Here is a 17,900-nt window from a genome sequence, read left to right as displayed (position 1 = left end):
GCAATGACATTGCTCCCAGGTCTTGAAGCAACACTGCGTAGTTCACAAGATTACCTGTTGCAAAGACAGCCCATGAAACAATATTGCGCTCAATTACTCCATTCTTTAAAATAATCCTGCCCCCAGCCATGAGTGTGTAATAGTTACAATGTGATGTCACAATTTACAAGGGAATTTTCTAGGTCGATCTTATTTACTGTCCTTCTGAGTTCAGAAAAAGCGGACGAGAGGTAACTGTCAAAATTTATGAGAAATAAAATATAAGAATATATAATACAATAATTCATCAACTGTAATTTTATTATGAAATTCTACACGTTTATGTCTACTCCCTTGCATAAATTTGCCATCAAAAATTGCTTCCAAATTGAATTTTTGTCCACAAGATATATACCCATAAGACTGTAACGTTTCTCACAACATGAAGTAGTCTATGGAGGAGATGATATCGTGATTGTGAAATAAAATACTCGAATATTTTCATGTAAATGCGCTTAACATATCAGATGCCGAAAAATTATATTGTAAGATGTTGATTGTCTTTTGTACGTCTTCAATGATCGATAATGGTTTCGTTCATCACTTTGCTAGGTATATGAGGGAAGAAAAGTAGTTCATCCATTTACGTAAACTAGGAAATATCGCGATTTTGAGTTTGATCATTTTCATTAGGTTTTTATTTAATCAAAATACAGTACTGTATTAACAATAAGTGTTCTTACTCACGAACTGAATTATCCATGCGAACGTATTCATTATGCAGTGTATGTTATATTGTCTACAGCACAATATAGAGAATGAAGTTAAATTGAAAAATAATCATAATATGAATATTTAAACACATTTTTGAAAATGGTGGCCGTTCATTTCGATATAGGCTTCAGTTCTTTTGTGCATATTATCGCACTATAGACTAATGCATCTAATTCCAATTACCAGTTTCGTATTTCGTAGTAGTAACTCATGTTGAAATAATTCTGTACCTGCTCTATAAAAGAGTACCTTACGTACTGTAAATTCAATCTTCACTTCTGCCCGACCCACACAGATAAAATTACTCAGTCATGCTATCTACTTCCGTCCAAGTGGTTATGTCGCAGGATCGTAGTAAAAAAGGGAAAATCACACGACAGTTAATTACTTAACGAGACCCTTTTATTTAAGTTATTTTAAACAGTTGTATAATATTACGTAGACGTCCAATTCCTAACTCAAATTAAGTTTTCAGAAAAGAGCTAAGACAGTCCAGCAACTAGCCTTTACAAAGGGGCGAGCAGAAGCAGGTGGGGGAAATCGGGATGCGAAATAAGCAAACGAATGACAGTACCTGTGCGAAACTATGATTCAATATTGAAAACTCTTTCGTCACTGGAAAACGCGAACATATTTCTGGAACGTACTATACTCAATAACTCAGTACTGTTTACTATATGCGGCCTTGGTTCTGTGTGGTGGACAGTTGGAACTTCATTAATAGAAGGGATGGGAGTGAAGTACATTAAAAAACTCAGGTACAATAAAAATTGAGGTAAAAATAAAATGATGTCCCTGTATATTATGTACTAATAAGATTAAATATAAAGAGTAGGCCTATTTTGATACCGAGATGTGGGACGTTATAGAAGTAAATGGGGTTAAAAACTGCGGATCAGAAGATAAGTTTCAGGCCTACCTTCAACAACAACGGAAACAACAACGTATCATTTGAAAACAATGTCTCAGTTTACACTTGAAATTACACAGTACACATCCACTACTTTGAGGTGGTCGAGTGTTTGTTTTCGATACAATGAAGCTGCCCTCCTCGAAGCTCCATCGTTACAGACAGACGTGACTCGCATTCTTGTCAGCGTTCCAGATCTGTCTCGGGAAGTAAAATGAATTTCAAATACAACTCTGCTACAAAAAAAGAGCAAGTGTAGGAATTGTGGTGCCAGTGGATAGCCCCGTCTCATTCAGGCGCTTGTGCCAAATCCAAGACCACTGATGTCTCAGAACATTCTTCACCAAAAGAACTGCTGACAGAGATTTGGTGAGGAGATAATATGAACCAGAGTCTCCGTGTGACTATCAGCGTCGAGTTAAACATGACGATGAGTAGGATCAGAAAGTTCATGCATTTGCGGATATTTTTCCATTTGCTGTAGTAAATTGCCGATTGATTATGTTCCTGAATCATCAACATTTAAGCTCATTATGTTGCATATATATTTCCATTTTTGGCTCTTTTTATGAATGCATAATATTCATGATATTTATATTACTGTGGCATATTTTCGCGTTTAAGCTTATTAAAGTTGGTTTTATGTTGCATAAAAATGCATAGTTTGGATTTATTAAATAAAAACACAGTATATATTTTTTTAACTGTTATTGTATGTATGTATGTATGTATGTATGTATGTATGTATGTATGCATGCATGCATGTATTTATTTATTTATTTATTTATTTATTTATTTATTTATTCACACTGCAAATGGGTAAATACCCGGTGGCAATTACACTCAATAATTACAATGAATAATAAATTACAATTCATAATATTAATAATAAAATAATAATACAGTAGAAATATATAATAATATTAACAAGGAACATCCTACATTAAATGAACCACTTAATATAACATAATTAATTAAAGTAAATCTAATTTATATCTTAACCCTAAGTTAGAACTTAAAACCACAAGTAAGTCTATGACATGTTTATACATGCACAAGTACCTTTCAGCACTGCACTCATTTCGCTATCAATTCACTCACTGCAATGGAACTATGACACATTTCACTGATACTATCCTGTTTCACTAACATTTCACAAACATTTCACTGTTCAAATACTTTGCACTACCACTGTAAACTATAGAACTTCACTGACACAAACACAGAAGCCATTGCAGAAGCCATCCAACATCGCTGAACTACATTCCACGGAGGCCGGTCGAGAGAGTCAGCAGCTTCGGGAAGCCGCCGGTAGAGTGATCTGAAAAACCAGAAAAGGGATGATAAGGAAAGGATGATGGGGGAGGAAAGGAAGTGACGAAGATGAGTGGGGTTTCAATCGCCTGATAAAGTTACCCGACACTCATCCATAGGAGTGAGGGAAAAACACCGAAACAAAAAAAGGAAAAAACCTCATCCAGGCATCTCGTCCTGACCGTGAATAGAACCCGGGATCGCTGGGTTCGGAGTTAGACTCGCTAACCCCTCAGCCACAGCGGTGGACACGGATAAAGAATACTTTAGTACTTTTCATTTGTGAGATATATTTTTGCATCACATTACGGAGGAAATGTTTGCGAATGGCTGGATGTTCAGTTTCCTGGTCATTGGATTGGGCGTCATGGTGCCAACGTAACAAACTAACATATTTCTACAAGCATTTTCTCTACCTGTTATAAAGTGATTCAAATTCGAAATTGAATTTACGGTAAGTCGCTCAAAAGCATTGTGCCTCTCAGGTATGTGGATCAATTTCATTGCCCCGGATGATGACGAGGAAGGCGACGGGTGCCGAAAATATTGCAGCTACTTCAGTTTACAGCTTCAGAATGATGTAAGGGGAACCAAGCCACTCTCAGCAAGCTTCTGCGTTGTTGCTTTTGATCTCCTGGGGACCTTGTATGAAATACATTAATATTCAAGAACAGACGTGCAAGTCGCAGAGTTAGAATGTACAGATGTGCTGGAAGCACAGCCGCATTGCAGAAATGAGTTACTGACGTGTTATTACACGTGATCTGTTTGTTTCTTATAACACGAGTAAATCCTTCACTGCAATTGACATTTCTGCGTCTGATACGTGACAAGACAATGACGTACGAGGGAATCGTGACTAATGAGGAAATACAGAGATTCAGCTTCTTGAGAGATGCGAGAGTATTCCAACTTGAGACGATGTCACTCATCGTCAGCCTGGAGTTACAATTATGAAACGTTTTACGGGAAAGTGATATTTAAAATATGGATATAATTATTAAAATCTTATCAGTATTTATATAATTTATGGGGCTCTCCATAGTATCTCGTTGTAAGTCCGAACGTCACGGGTTCGATTTTCAAAGAGGTCATGATCTAATGTTTCTGGCCGAAATATGGCACTAAGGTCCACTCAGCTTATACCAGAAATGAGTACCAAGGTAATTTCCTTTGGAGAAAAAGTGACCGGGACGTAGGACTGACATGTAGCGGAATTAAGGCTTCGAGAGACGCAGCAGCGACAATAGAAATCTTCCCGAAATGTAGCGGAATTTAAAAAAAATCATGTGACAAGCTTGAATTTGTATATTTTCTTTGAAAGTTCCAAATAAATTTTATTACATTTTCATCAAGATTTTACTAACTATAATGTCATCGGCGCTAATGCTTGTAATCACTAATTAGAAGTAGAAATTTAAAATGTCACTGTTTTTCTAACTGTAGCAAAGAAATAAACTGTCAGGTGCCTTGTAAGAATAAAATTAGATGTACAGCAGAAAATTGCAAATAAACAAGAAATATTGCTTTAAAATGACAAAAAAAAAGGCATTTATTAGTAAGAAACACCTTACTTACTTACTTACTTACTTTCTGGCTTTTACGAGTAAGGAACCCGGAGGTTCATTGCCGCCCTCACATAAGCCCGCCATTGGCCCCTATCCTGAGCAAGATTAGCCTAATCCAGTCTCTACCATCATATCCCACCTCCCTCAAATACATTTTAATATTATCTTCCCATCTACGTCTCGGCCTCCCCATAGGTCTTTTTCTCTCCGGCCTCCCAACTAACACTCTATATGCATTTCTGGATTCGCCCATACGTGCTACATTCTCTGCCCATCTCAAACGTCTGGATTTAATGTTCCTAATTATGTCAGGTGAAGAATACAATGCGTGCAGTTCAGCGTTGTGTAACTTTCTCCATTCTTCTGTAACTTCATCCCTCTTAATCCCAAACATTTTCCTAAGCACCTTATTCTCAAACACCCTTAACCTATGTTCCTCCCTCAAAGTGAGAGTCCAAGTTTCACAACCATAAAGAACAACCGGTAATATAACTGTTTTATAAATTCTAACTTAAGAAACACATTAAAAAGCCAAAATAAAAATTAGCCCTATCACTTTGATTTACTCCAAAACACATTTATATCTATGCAAATAACGACTTACTCCCACCCAATAAAAAAGGCATTTTGTCACACATCAGGGCTCTATAACATGAAATAAATCTTACCTCCCCATCAAAAGATAACCTTCCACTGAAATTAATTGCGATTTATTACTTGAAGAAAATTGTTAAGATAGAATCTAACGCGGAATGATACGACCCAATAATAATTTTATAATCCTATTATTTTCAGAGAATCATATATCAAAACGGACAATGTCGATCGGAGATATTAAGCTATGCTACTAACACTAGTTACTAGACATTACTTCAATGCACGGAATTTCTATTTGTTTTATACAGGAACGAATAACAAGTGAAAAAAAATGCAGTTTCTAACTGCTCATTCCTTAGGAGTTAAAAGTTCTCCTTCCTCCTTCACTCAAGTTTACACAAATCACAAGTACATGACCAAAATAATACAAAAAGACATATCGTTATTATCACGCCTTCAATTCTTAATAATAAAAAACAACTCCATACAATGTAGTGTTTAGTTCTGTTCGAACAAAGATTAAAAGGCTTTAAAACAGAACTGGATCTTCATAGTAACCACCGTTTCTTTATGAATCCCACTAACTACATTACATTTTTGCAGCCATAAAATATAAATGAAGGGTTTTTGCAGAGATATGGTACAAAGAAAGTATCTTACCTGGGCAGTGATGCGTAATATAACAGCACGGAGGCGATCTGGTGGCTTTCCAGAGAAGCTTTCACTACACAAGCTGCTTCGAATACCACCATCGGACGTCCTTCAAGGTCGTAAGTACCTGCAAACAAAAAAGTGTACAAATGTACCGGAAACTGCACTGTGCATTCGACATTTTCGAAGTTAACCTATAGTTTCATCATACCGTGAAATTTACAATAATTTTATCACAAATTCAGGTACTAATGTTATTAGTAATACACTTTTAGCAAAACATTAAAGTTAAATATCATAAGGCTTCAAACTGAAATTTTAAGGTATATTAAAATTGGGTACGGTGGCCAGTACCTTTCCCCCTCCATTGCATACATTGCCGACTAGCCACATATTACACTAGTCAGATTCATATGCATACAAACAATTGAAGAATTCAGAGCCATAGTGGGCCAAGTACCATATATTAAAAACGGATAAAAGAAGGGTTAAAATTAAGTGAATATCATAATTCAGTGAAACATATAGGAAATAATATAAAGTATGCATACTAAAACTAAATTATATACCAATCTTCATTAAACTATGGTATTTACTTATATTTAAGCCTTGCTTTCTCCGTTTTTTATAAATGGCGCTTGGCCCACTATGGTTCTGAACTCTTCAATTGCTTTCTATCTGATACATATCGTCAAGTGAGGTGTACTGCCTAATAATAGATGTTCAGTAGTGGCAAAAAAACCGGACAGACGGAATAATCAGTTCCCGAAATGAGCCACTGCGCATGCCACGCCCGCATTCACAAGATAGCGAGTAATCTATTGAAATTGTTGTAGTTTCGACTGCTGACGTAGCCCATTTCGAAAGCCATTAGAAAATAAGCTGGTAAAATTCATGTTCTGGGAATAATAAGTTAATTAAGTAGTAAAATATCGCTGCAATTGAAAAGTATTGGGAATAATTTTAAATAAGGAATAAAAAAAAAGTTTCCTTCCCAGGCAGAATTCGAACCACGGAAGTCTTAGTTACCAGTCTATCGTGCTGTCACTGTGAACAAGCTCTGAAATCAGCTACAAGGGCAGTCCGGTTTTTTTTGCCACTACTGTACATATCAGCCAGAACCACAATCAGAGGATGAAATGGGCAGAAAGAAATTAAAATATGCGCTCCAGCATTATGTGACATATAATCTAAAATGTAGGTAGTAGGCCATTGACGATACAAAGGAGGAGAGTTCAGCCGGTGCTCTAGATGGGATCCCGGCTTAGCTCAAATGGTAAGACCACTCAGCGCGCCAAGCTCAGGGTCCTGGGTTCTATTCCCGGTGCCGGAACGAATTTTCCTCCTCTAATAAATAAATAAGTAAACATATAGTGAGTTAAGTTTAGTTTGCTTGCCTTTAACTCTTTTTCTTGATTATTAATATTTGAGGAGAACAATTCGCTCCGGCGCCGGAGATCGAACCCGGGTCCTTGGTTCTACGTACCAAGCGCTCTGACCACTGAGCTACGCCGAATTCAATCCACAGCACCGGATCGAACCTTCCTCCTTCAATGTTCCCCTTTGTGGCCTGACTTCAAGTTAGGCATATATGTTGACTTTTATGTGCAATGTCAACTGCCATTATACTAGGAGCGCACTCAGCTGAGTGACTTGTTTGGCCGGGATTCCGCAGTTATATGCACTGCTAGCTGTGAGAATATTATGGATTTATTAAGATCTGATCGCTTTCGAAATGAAGATATCAGAGAGGAACTACACATCTTTAGCATGAATGAAAGAATAAAGGAATATAGAGATAGATGGTTCCAACATATAATTAGAATGGAGGACACCAGACTACCAAAAATCTTATTAAATTACAAAGCGACTGGAAGAAGAGACGTAGGACGACCTAAGGGACGATGGAGGGATAAACTGTGAAGCCGGAACATGCAATATTGCCTACTCCGTGTAGTGAAGATGATGATGATATTAATTTGTCCTACAAAATAATATCTGTAATATTGACAATTAATATTTCAACAAGTCACTCAGCTGAGTGCGCCCCTAGCATAATGGTAGTTGACATTGGACATAAACGTCAACGTATATGCCTAACTTGGAGTCAGGCCACAAAGAGAAACATTGAAGGAGGAAGGTTCGATCCGGTGTTGTGGATTGAATTCAGCGTAGCTCAGTGGTCAGAGCGCTTGGTATGTAGAATCAAGGACCCGGGTTCGATCCCCGGCGCCGGAACGAATTTTTTTCCTCAAATATTAATTGCCAATATTACAGATATTATTCTGTAGGACAAATTAATAAATCCATAAAATGCTTTTTCTTGAGTTAAGAGGTCAAAGACGCAAAATTGTCTTTATCTTAATCTTCGAAGGGCTGGTAATGTTTTGCAGGGGACAATATCATGGCTCAAAAGCCTCAATAGATATTTAAAATGTTTCTGTCCCTGAGTAGTAACACATTGGTAATTTCTCGCTTATTCCGACATTTATCGCATACTGGCAATCAGTCTCGTCATAATTGTACCATGGAAGTAAATTAACTTCCTCTTATTCGTGATCCCACGTCACAAATGGAATTATTCACACCATCCATGCTGCGAGATGCCATTAAGGTCTAGGTTGACGATATCTGGAGGCGTTAGAAACTAACCATTCAACTTCAAGCTCAAAATGTGAAATTATTAATTTGCGAATAGGATGTGAAATTTTTGCACATGTCATCCATTATCTCCAACTATTACAGACATAAATTCACGCCTCTAACACGGTTTATTGTAATGACATGTGTTCAGTATATATTACAAACATACAGGCGACGCTTCCGGAAAGATGGTAATCGAGAAAAGATATATTCTAATGGAAATTCATTGCCAACTACTGAAAAAGTGTACTCCAATAAAAAAAATTCAGACGTCACGTCACAGAAGCGCCCTTATTTTCACCGCCTAAAAGAGAGATTAACGAGTTGAAATGATGCGTTTGTTCGTCACGTTTTGGCACCGATCTTGTCGGTGCATAAAGGTTGGTTGCTGCCCTCTCTCCAGAATCCTCATTATGGGAACAGGTTTCGGGTCACGTCTGGAACAGGATTCTCGGTGATACGTTAATCCAAATAGTGATTAACACCTGACTCGCGAGGACGTGGGGTGCTCTTGGATACCAATTAAAGTAATTCAAGCTCATTTACATTATTTTTTTAATTTCAAACAAAACTGCAGCTCACTTATTCTGAAATGCTCTATTTTGACGATACACTCTCATTTCCTTCCCCACAGCTGCCTGATCGATTTTAATTATCATATAGCCTACTATCCACACACATCGATGGTGAAATCTGACACTGGAAAGTCGCAATGTGGAAAATTAAAGCACAAACAAAATTGTAGGGTTTGAAGAGTAGACTCAAAGACATGTCGGTTTGAGGCGTAGACATTAAGGGGGCGAAAATGTTTCAAGATCTGTAGCGTGGTTCATAAGAGGCTGTATTAGTTTTAATTTTTTTTTAGCATAGATATTATGTCCTTCATTGAACACCTACTCTGACTGAGGTTCTGGCTGATATGTATATCAATACACAATATATATATATATATCTACACAATAACCAATGCCTCGAACAAGTGCAAAATTTCAATTATCTGGGTTGTGAAATATCTTATCAAAATGAAAAAGATGTGAACAAGAAAATTACCAGATTTACACAAATTCTAGGAATAAAACAATACATTAAAAGCTAAATTAGTACAAAAATCTACAAGAATAAAAATATATAATACACTAGCATTACCCTCCCTTTTATACGGAAGCGAGATTTGGACATTAAAGAAAAAAGACATGAACAGAATCAAAGCAACGGAAATGAAATTTTTCAGGAGGACAGCAGGATATACTCTTTTAGACCGAAAAAGGAATGAAGAAATTTTAGAACAATTAGAAGTAGAGTCAGTAGAAGGAAAAATCAGCAGATACAAATTCAATTGGCTAGATCATGTAAGAAGAATGGAAAATTCAAGAATCCCAAAAATTATGATGCAATATAAACCTAGAGGACATCGTTGACCAGGAAGACCTTTAAGAAGACTGCTAGATGGGGCCGAAACAGGTCTACAGAGGCCTAATTCGTGAAGGATGATGATGATGATGTATATCTATTATCAAGCAGTACATCTCACTTGACGATATGTGTCAGAGGAAGAACAAGTGGAATATGTAGCTAATCGGCCACTGTTTTCAACATATCGCCCAACAATCTCGCTAACTTTTCAGCAAAAAGTAACTTAATTTCTCCAAAACTAGTTTAAAAAATCCCCAGAAATGTCGCTAAAATGAATAATAATAAATATCACTAAATAAAAATAACCAAAACATACATATGCGGGGAAAAAATATAATTTTCTCGTCGTCACTTCTTCTGTGAAGTCTGGTTGTGTTGTCGACGGCTGTGATGTTGAGGTGGTAGACTGTGGGAATAGCTGATTGTGAATACACTGCACTTGATCCAGTCACTGACACTACCCTTTCTGGCTAATTGTAAGTGTAGAAATTTTCACCTAAGCCTTTGACCACAAAATGTTTGTGAAATCTAATACTTTTTAAATGTATATTAAAATATATTAAAACCAGTAAAACTAAAAAACTATATTCTCATTTGTTTCACAAGAGCTGTCGGCACACAATTCCAAAACTCAACTGCCAGGGTCAGTTCGGAGTGAAAAGTCTCCGCGTTGCGGGGAAGAACCAAGATTACATTAGCTGCGGCTCGCGACTTGTCACGTGTCAAAGTTGCCACCGCTTACGGGTGTTGGAACAGTAGCATTGAGAGAGAGACCTAACCGGTGGGAATCATTGAATCGGCATCTTTCACTCCTGATCACTGGTCACAAATATATGTGATTCAAAATTCCCTAGATTTAGCGACTTATCGCTAAATATGGCAACACTGTAATCGGCGATTTGTGTAATGAAGGGGGAAAGGAACTGGGCACCCTACCACATTATCTCCTGTCCTAGTTGCCTAATGAGTAATGCCTTGTTGGTGTTACTTGTGAGGTTCAGACTGTCTTCGGACAGTTGACTAAACAAACAATATTGTACACTTTTCGCAAGTATAAAAAAAGTAAAATTCAAAATCTAATTTCTACATATCCTGAATTAATTTTGTAATGGAATTTGACAGAACGATTAGACAAAATTTCTAGCTTAGTAATTTTTTTAAAATCCAAAAACCTTTTACGGTGTTACTAATAAACCGTGTATAGTTTTACACGAGACTTATGTAGAGTTGAGACAGAAAACGTTACTAATAAACCATGCATTAGCGATGGATGTATAAACAGTCTGTAACCATACAATGGGAATTGCTTTGCAGTAGTTATATACACGAAACCTCTTGTTTAAGTGTTGTATATAGAGAAAAAATGGCCACCATTCTAACAGCTGTTCGTATCGACTGTCATTTCATGATGATGGTTACCTTGTAACCACAGAAGAACAAACCAAAGAGCATAGAATAATTGGAGTAATATTGCTGTAGCTTGTACTCTTTGACCAAAATATAGTGTGGTGATCGATCAGAGCCAGTTGTATTATCGATACTTAACACGGCACACTAGAGCGCTCTACAGCATGTAATAGAGAATCTCAGATATTCTATTACCTTTCGTAATGAAGTAATGACGAAACTATGACGTAGCTATGTAACAGTTGTACTATTATACGCGACTATGTAGTGATTATTAGTAAGGAATTTACACACGACTTATAAATGAGCTACTCATTGTATAAGTATAAGACAGTTAAACGTCTGTATATAGAGTTTTTATTAGTAAGACCATTAGTGTTAAGGGCAATTATATTTTTAAATTGAGAGGTACAATGTTTGCCACAAAAATTGGTTTCCCTGATATCTTGTATAATTAAGAAGATTTCTCAATGCTTCCTTATCTATTTTATTCAAAATGAGTGGGTTAACAAATCCTGCCCTTATCAGTTGAATACATAAGAAATATTTTTTGTGAATTTTTTCCCAGGAATTGTAAAATTTATTTTTACATAAAGAATTATTAATGAAAAAAAGAACATGAAATGATAAAACAGTGCTAAAGTCAGGATTTGTTAATACATTCATTATAAATACAACAGAAAATAAAGCATTAAACATGTTCAAATTGTACAAGACGCCATAAAACCCAGTTTTTTCTCCGCAAATTTCAGTCCCAAAATTAAAAATATAATTGAAGACTTAACATTTAAATATGTTAAGTGCCAATTTTTCAAATTTCGCTTTATTCAATCTAAGGAAGGAGAGAATTATGAGAAAGGCCTTTATCACCAGAATCGTTTATATAAAAAACCCCACACGTGACAAAAACAAAACTTTCGGGAAATAAATAAAAACTGTTTAGTTTAATTAATTTCATTTTAATTGTGAAAATTGCGTTTTATAATGTATATAAAGTCTCCCAAAAAATAAATTAGTTAGAATGTTATGGGGTTTTCCAACAAACAAACTGAAAGTCAGCAAAGCATTGCTATTTTACTAAGCATTAGAGTGAATGAAAGTATCAATAATGTTATAATCTATGTGAAAACTACAGTATAAAATAACAAAATAGTACATTATGCAACGAGTCTATAATGATAGTAATTAAGGCGCGAGGATGTTTATGAAACGAGCGCAAGCGAGTTTCATAGTTTTCATACTAGTGTCTTAATTACCATTATAGGCAAGTTTCATACGACTTTTTATGATCGACCATATTTCTAACTTGAAATTATTCATAAGTATTCATGTTGTTCTTATGTGACTGGGGAGCGAACTGACCTTGTGCAATCTCGTAAATTGTGAGATGTGCGCAGACGCGAAAGTATTGATTTTTTCCGGGCAACGAATGTCGACGACCTTGATCTAGAGAGTAAGATAAACGTTAAACTTGATATAACCTTGAAATTGAATTCGACATTGAAAAACGAGATGACAAATTGGATTTATTTGAATATTATTTACAAATAACGCTAATTGTTATAGCAACAGAACATAAACTTCTGCTACAGTATTGGATTTCCAACCTGCGTGACGGTTTGCTAGTTGTCTTTCGATTGCATATCCGAGAATAATCGAAAACCTGAACTTTAATGAATAGGTGTACTTTAATGACATGCATTAAAGGACTGCTACCAGGTGTATAATTACTACATTTCGGCATGGTCGAGTATAAAATTATACATTTTTCTTATCAGGATTTGAAAGGAATGGAGTACCTAACTGAACTTTAGAATATCAAACTCAATAGATGTTAGTTTATTACTCCGTGTATAAATCAGTTTTCTACATTACGCATGTAAATTACACGTAAAATATGTACAGGTAATTTACTCGTCTAATCCTGACTACAGCACACACATTTTAAATTAGCTTCGAAACTAGACGACAATGATCGATCCAGGAATGAAATAAGAAGAAAGCTGAAGTACTTTAACGCAGGAACATGAGAGGTTATGAATCCCGTTATTTATACTAGCAAGAAGATGAGAAAAAAGTGTGAGAACTTGCGACCATCGTAAACTAAAATAATAGACGCAGCACAATTGTTAACAACGCAATCAAGGCCTTCCGTGTAATGAAATTTAAATGAAGGCCTTGTTAAAAGTAACCCATTAAAGTTTTAGGGTGGAAAGTTTGAAAACTTGAGCAAGTAACTTTCAGCGTTATAAATCACACAGTCTATCCTGAAGAAGCAGTTTCAATGCAACACCATTCTCATCTACTAAATCACAAAGCTCCATATTTACGTTCATAAAATAGTAATCACGTTTTCGCATCTGCGACTAATTGGCCTTGAAACTAGGATGTGCAATGACTCCGTGATTTTAGCTTGTTTTAATATCGTCCTATACTGAATGAGATACAACCAAAGTCTAGTATATACAGTCACGAAGCTCAATACGTAGTAAATATGCATCCATAGATAGTTGCTCACCACTAGGATCGCTAATATCGCCTCATTACAGATAATGCGAAATAATACCAGCACAGTCTATTGTTCCTAGCACCCTCACAACTCAAGCTTCGTGACTGTATATACTAGACCAGGCCTGCACAAACAGGAAGATTCGTCAGAATGACATAAGACTTGCAATCTAAAAGACGGAACATAACATTTATCATTTAACGATTTACAGCTCGAACTTATTGATCTTCAATGTGACCTAAGGGCTAAAGATTGTTTGAATAATACTACTAGCCTGGTTGAGTTTTACAAGACTAAACATTAGCAATAATATCCACGACTACACAGGCTGGCTGTGAAAATGACTGCTGTGTTTGGCTCAACATTTATATTTGTGAGCAACTGTTTTCTATAATCAACTTTAATAAAGGCAGACATCGAACATTTGTAACTGATGTTTCATTATGATCAGTAGGCTACTGTTCCTTTCAGCTGCCAACAGCATAAAACCTTGTTTTGATGTACTGATAAATAAAAATATAACAAAATGACATTGTACATTTAAGTAGCTATAGAATTTCTATTAGTTCTGTAAAATAAATATTTCTTTATTAATTAATAATAGTCCAAGATAGTTTTGCAAACACTGAACGGGAATTCATTTCATAAGCACTCATAATAGTACTTCCTTTTGTGTAGCATTTTGTACGAGATCCACCCCTTCTTCAGTCCACCCTTATACAGAGAGCAGCTAATATCTGCATTCCGCTCATGAGCTGTAAGCCGGCTCGGAGAGCGCAAACCTTGTGCAGGCCTGTACTAAACTGTGATACAACGCTGTATTATAATGTAATGGCGTTCTCGTGAATTAAAATGGGAGGAATATGGACAAAAAAAACTTCGCCACAAATGTAGGTGACCATCATTCACAGAATGAAGTTATATTCTAAAATTTAATTAATTTGTATAAAACATGAGGGAGAAAATCAAGTTTGATTTTTTTACATCTGAATACTGATGATTAAACGAGCAAATAAAGAGATTAAGAGAGTCTTTTCGGCAATGAATCAATGCACACTGTTATTATTTCTATTTCATGTAATACTCAGTCCTTGAGGATATTGTTCTAAATCAGCGTTTTTCAGCCATTTTCAACATGTGGCACACTAAAGATATAATTTAAAATCCCGCGGCACACTCATATACTCTAAAGTTGTGGTTCCCAACAAGGGGGGGGGATAATACTACTTTATTGCCAGAACAAAGATACATATTTATTTTTTATATAAAACACTCTAGCACCCTCAGAAAGAGTAAGTTACATACTCGTGCTCAGGAAGCATTGCACATAATGTTAAGACGTTTTATTAAATAACAGAGTAAAAAATAAAAGAAAAAGAAAAAAGAAGAAGAAAAAACTCAGATACAGTATCACAATAATTGGAACTTAAAATTTTTCTCTCTAAACAGCAATTTTTAATTGATTTTTTTTTAAATGAGGAGCATTAGCAAATTGTATGTTTGAAAATGTAGCTATTATCATGTTATAAAGCCTTGGGCCGAAGTTGCTACTGTGATTATATGCTACAGTTGTGGTAGACTTACATTTAGGTAGGGTAAAGGTTGGCAAATCGTGATATGAGTAATATTGTGATAGCTCTTTTTGAGAGTTTATTACAATTTTACTGAGCGAGAGGAAGATCGATTTTTTGCGTCAACGTATTAAGGGAATGTTCGTGGACAAGTTTCTGCACAAAACCGGTCTTTCTCTCGCTCAGTAAAATTGTAATAAATTCTCAAAAAGAACTATCACAATATTACTCGTATCACAGTATTGCCAACCTTTACCCTACTGTCAAGCATATGTTGTTTGATCTTTTGGTTTTATATTTATGTGAATGTACGAAATCAAATAATACATTGTTATAAATTTTATGGAAGCCAAATACTTTAAGTTCTAAAGGATAATCAAGAGGTTTAAGGCATAATTTTATATTCTTTTCTGTAGCAGAGTTATTGGCATGAGGGAGGTACTATAAGCACTACCCCATCCTATAATGCAGTATTGTAATATAGCTTGTACTAATGCGAGATAAATCAGTCGTAAAGTATGGACAGTCAAGTAATTTCGTAGGATAATAAAATAGTGAATAATTTTTCTTAAATAATTGATTAAATGGCGATCTTACTCGTGTTAATTGCGTAAGCATGTGCGGCTTACAGCTGTTTCGGTGCTTCTTCACATCATCCTCAGAGCCTTCTAGATCTCGGCGTCATCTCGAACTTCGCTGCCAGTTGTGTGGGTGCGTTCGATTGTTGAAAACTGTGGAAATGTGGTGTCAAATAGTGTGTGTGTGTGTTCTGAAATTGATCTATGTGTTGACAATTTGATCAGGTTGTGTTTTAGTGTGTCTGTATATTTCATATTGTTCTAGTGTTTTGAGTTTTTGATTTTTGGGTTGTATGTGTAGGATTTCCATGTCTGTATTTATGTTATTGTATGTGTGGTTAGCATTAGTTATGTGTTCGGACAGACAGGCAGATCATTCCAAACTCAATACAAAGAACACATTAAAGCAATAACCAGAGGACACAATACATCTACATATGCCGAACACATAACTAATGCTAACCACACACACAATAACATAAATACAGACATGGAAATCCTACACATACAACCCAAAAACCAAAAACTCAACACACTAGAACAATATGAAATATACAGACACACTAAAACACACCCTGATCAAATTCTCAAAACATAGATCAATTTCAGAACACACACACTATTTGACACCATATTTCAACATTTTTCAACAATCGAACGCACCCACACAACAGGCAGCGAAGTTCGAGATGACGCCGAGATCTAGAAGGCTCTGAGGATGGTGTGAAGAAGCACCGAAACAACTGTAAGCCGCAGATGCTTACACAATTAACACGAGTAAGATCGCCATTTAATCAATTATTTATATTCATGTGTTAAAAGTAGTGTACGAAAGATTCAACATGAATTTTTCTTAATCTATTGCACAGAAAAAGTACATGTTTATCGCAACATAAATGTTGGTCTTACCTGGTGAATATTATTTCCTTCATACATCTCACGAAATGTCATTCTAAAACGTTACTTTTCAAAGAGAGACATTTCAATGCTTTCAACTCTTCAGGGGAACAGATGTGAGACCCAGTTTTTGTAACCATGCCAACTGGTGTGTTAATTTAATTCATATGAATGTGTCACTTTTGTAATTAAATAATCTGTATGCAAATAAAAAAACGGAACATAGCTAGAAGATGTGTTAGCTGGAGGATGGGATCCTCCTGCTTCCCAGAGTTAGATGAAATTATTTCAAATTTCATGTCATACATCATCTTAAAGGCTGACGCTATTACGGTACTGAAATTGCCTCTCCCATCTCTCTTCCACCGAGTGGTTCACTTTCTGATATCCTGCAACTTCCAGTATGGAATGATAATAGTATGCAAATTTTAATTAAAGATAACATCTGGGCGGGAATATCTTAACATCGGAGAGACACAATCGCCGTTCTCGCATCCATTACAGAAGCGTAGCCTACTGCTACAGAACTGTCACTGATGAAGCTCGCAGCCTACTGACCCAATTGGTCAGCATCGCACAAGCTTATGATTCCATACGGACATGGTCATGATGTGACGGCTCTTTGTATTGGAGAAATCATTTCAGCGCTTTCGCGTTATTACTGCACGGGGTTCTACAAAGATGTTCCCAATTTTAATTAGTTTTCCGATCTTCCGATTGTAGTATCGGGTCATTTCTCGCTTCGCTTCTCACATCATTTAGCCTACAATTTTCCGACAAACGAAAGAAACAATCTCAAAAGCATATTCTATGAAAAAAAAAAAAAAAAAAAAAAAGGAAAAAATCAGCCACCGGCGTAGCTCTGTCGACAAAGGCGCTTGCCTACCGATCCGGAGTTCCGCTCAGGCGCGAGTTCGATTCCCGCTTGGGCTGATAATCTGGTTGGGTTTTTCCCGAGACTTTCCTCAACCGTAAGGCAAATGTCAGGTAATCTATGGCGAATCCTCGGCCTCATCTCGCGATCACGAATCTCATCGACGCTAAATAACCTCGTAGTTGATGCAGCGTCGTTAATTAACCAAGTAAAAA

General features: G+C 36.2%; 1 protein-coding gene across 1 annotated transcript in view; it reads right to left on the bottom strand.

The window, feature by feature from the left end:
* LOC138716143 (puratrophin-1-like) overlaps positions 1–17,900 on the bottom strand; it is a 1,133,117-nt gene that overhangs the window by 573,490 nt on the left and 541,727 nt on the right. Inside the window, exon 4 of the mRNA XM_069848962.1 lies at positions 5,803–5,920. Within this exon, the coding sequence (XP_069705063.1) occupies positions 5,803–5,920 (118 nt within the window). The remainder of the gene's footprint in view (positions 1–5,802; positions 5,921–17,900) is intronic.

Source organism: Periplaneta americana, chromosome 16 (genome assembly GCF_040183065.1).
Source record: "Periplaneta americana isolate PAMFEO1 chromosome 16, P.americana_PAMFEO1_priV1, whole genome shotgun sequence".
In the NCBI taxonomy this organism is placed as follows: domain Eukaryota; kingdom Metazoa; phylum Arthropoda; class Insecta; order Blattodea; family Blattidae; genus Periplaneta; species Periplaneta americana.
The sequence above is the reverse complement of the archived record's forward strand: the minus strand, read 5'-3'. Positions and strand labels throughout refer to the sequence as shown.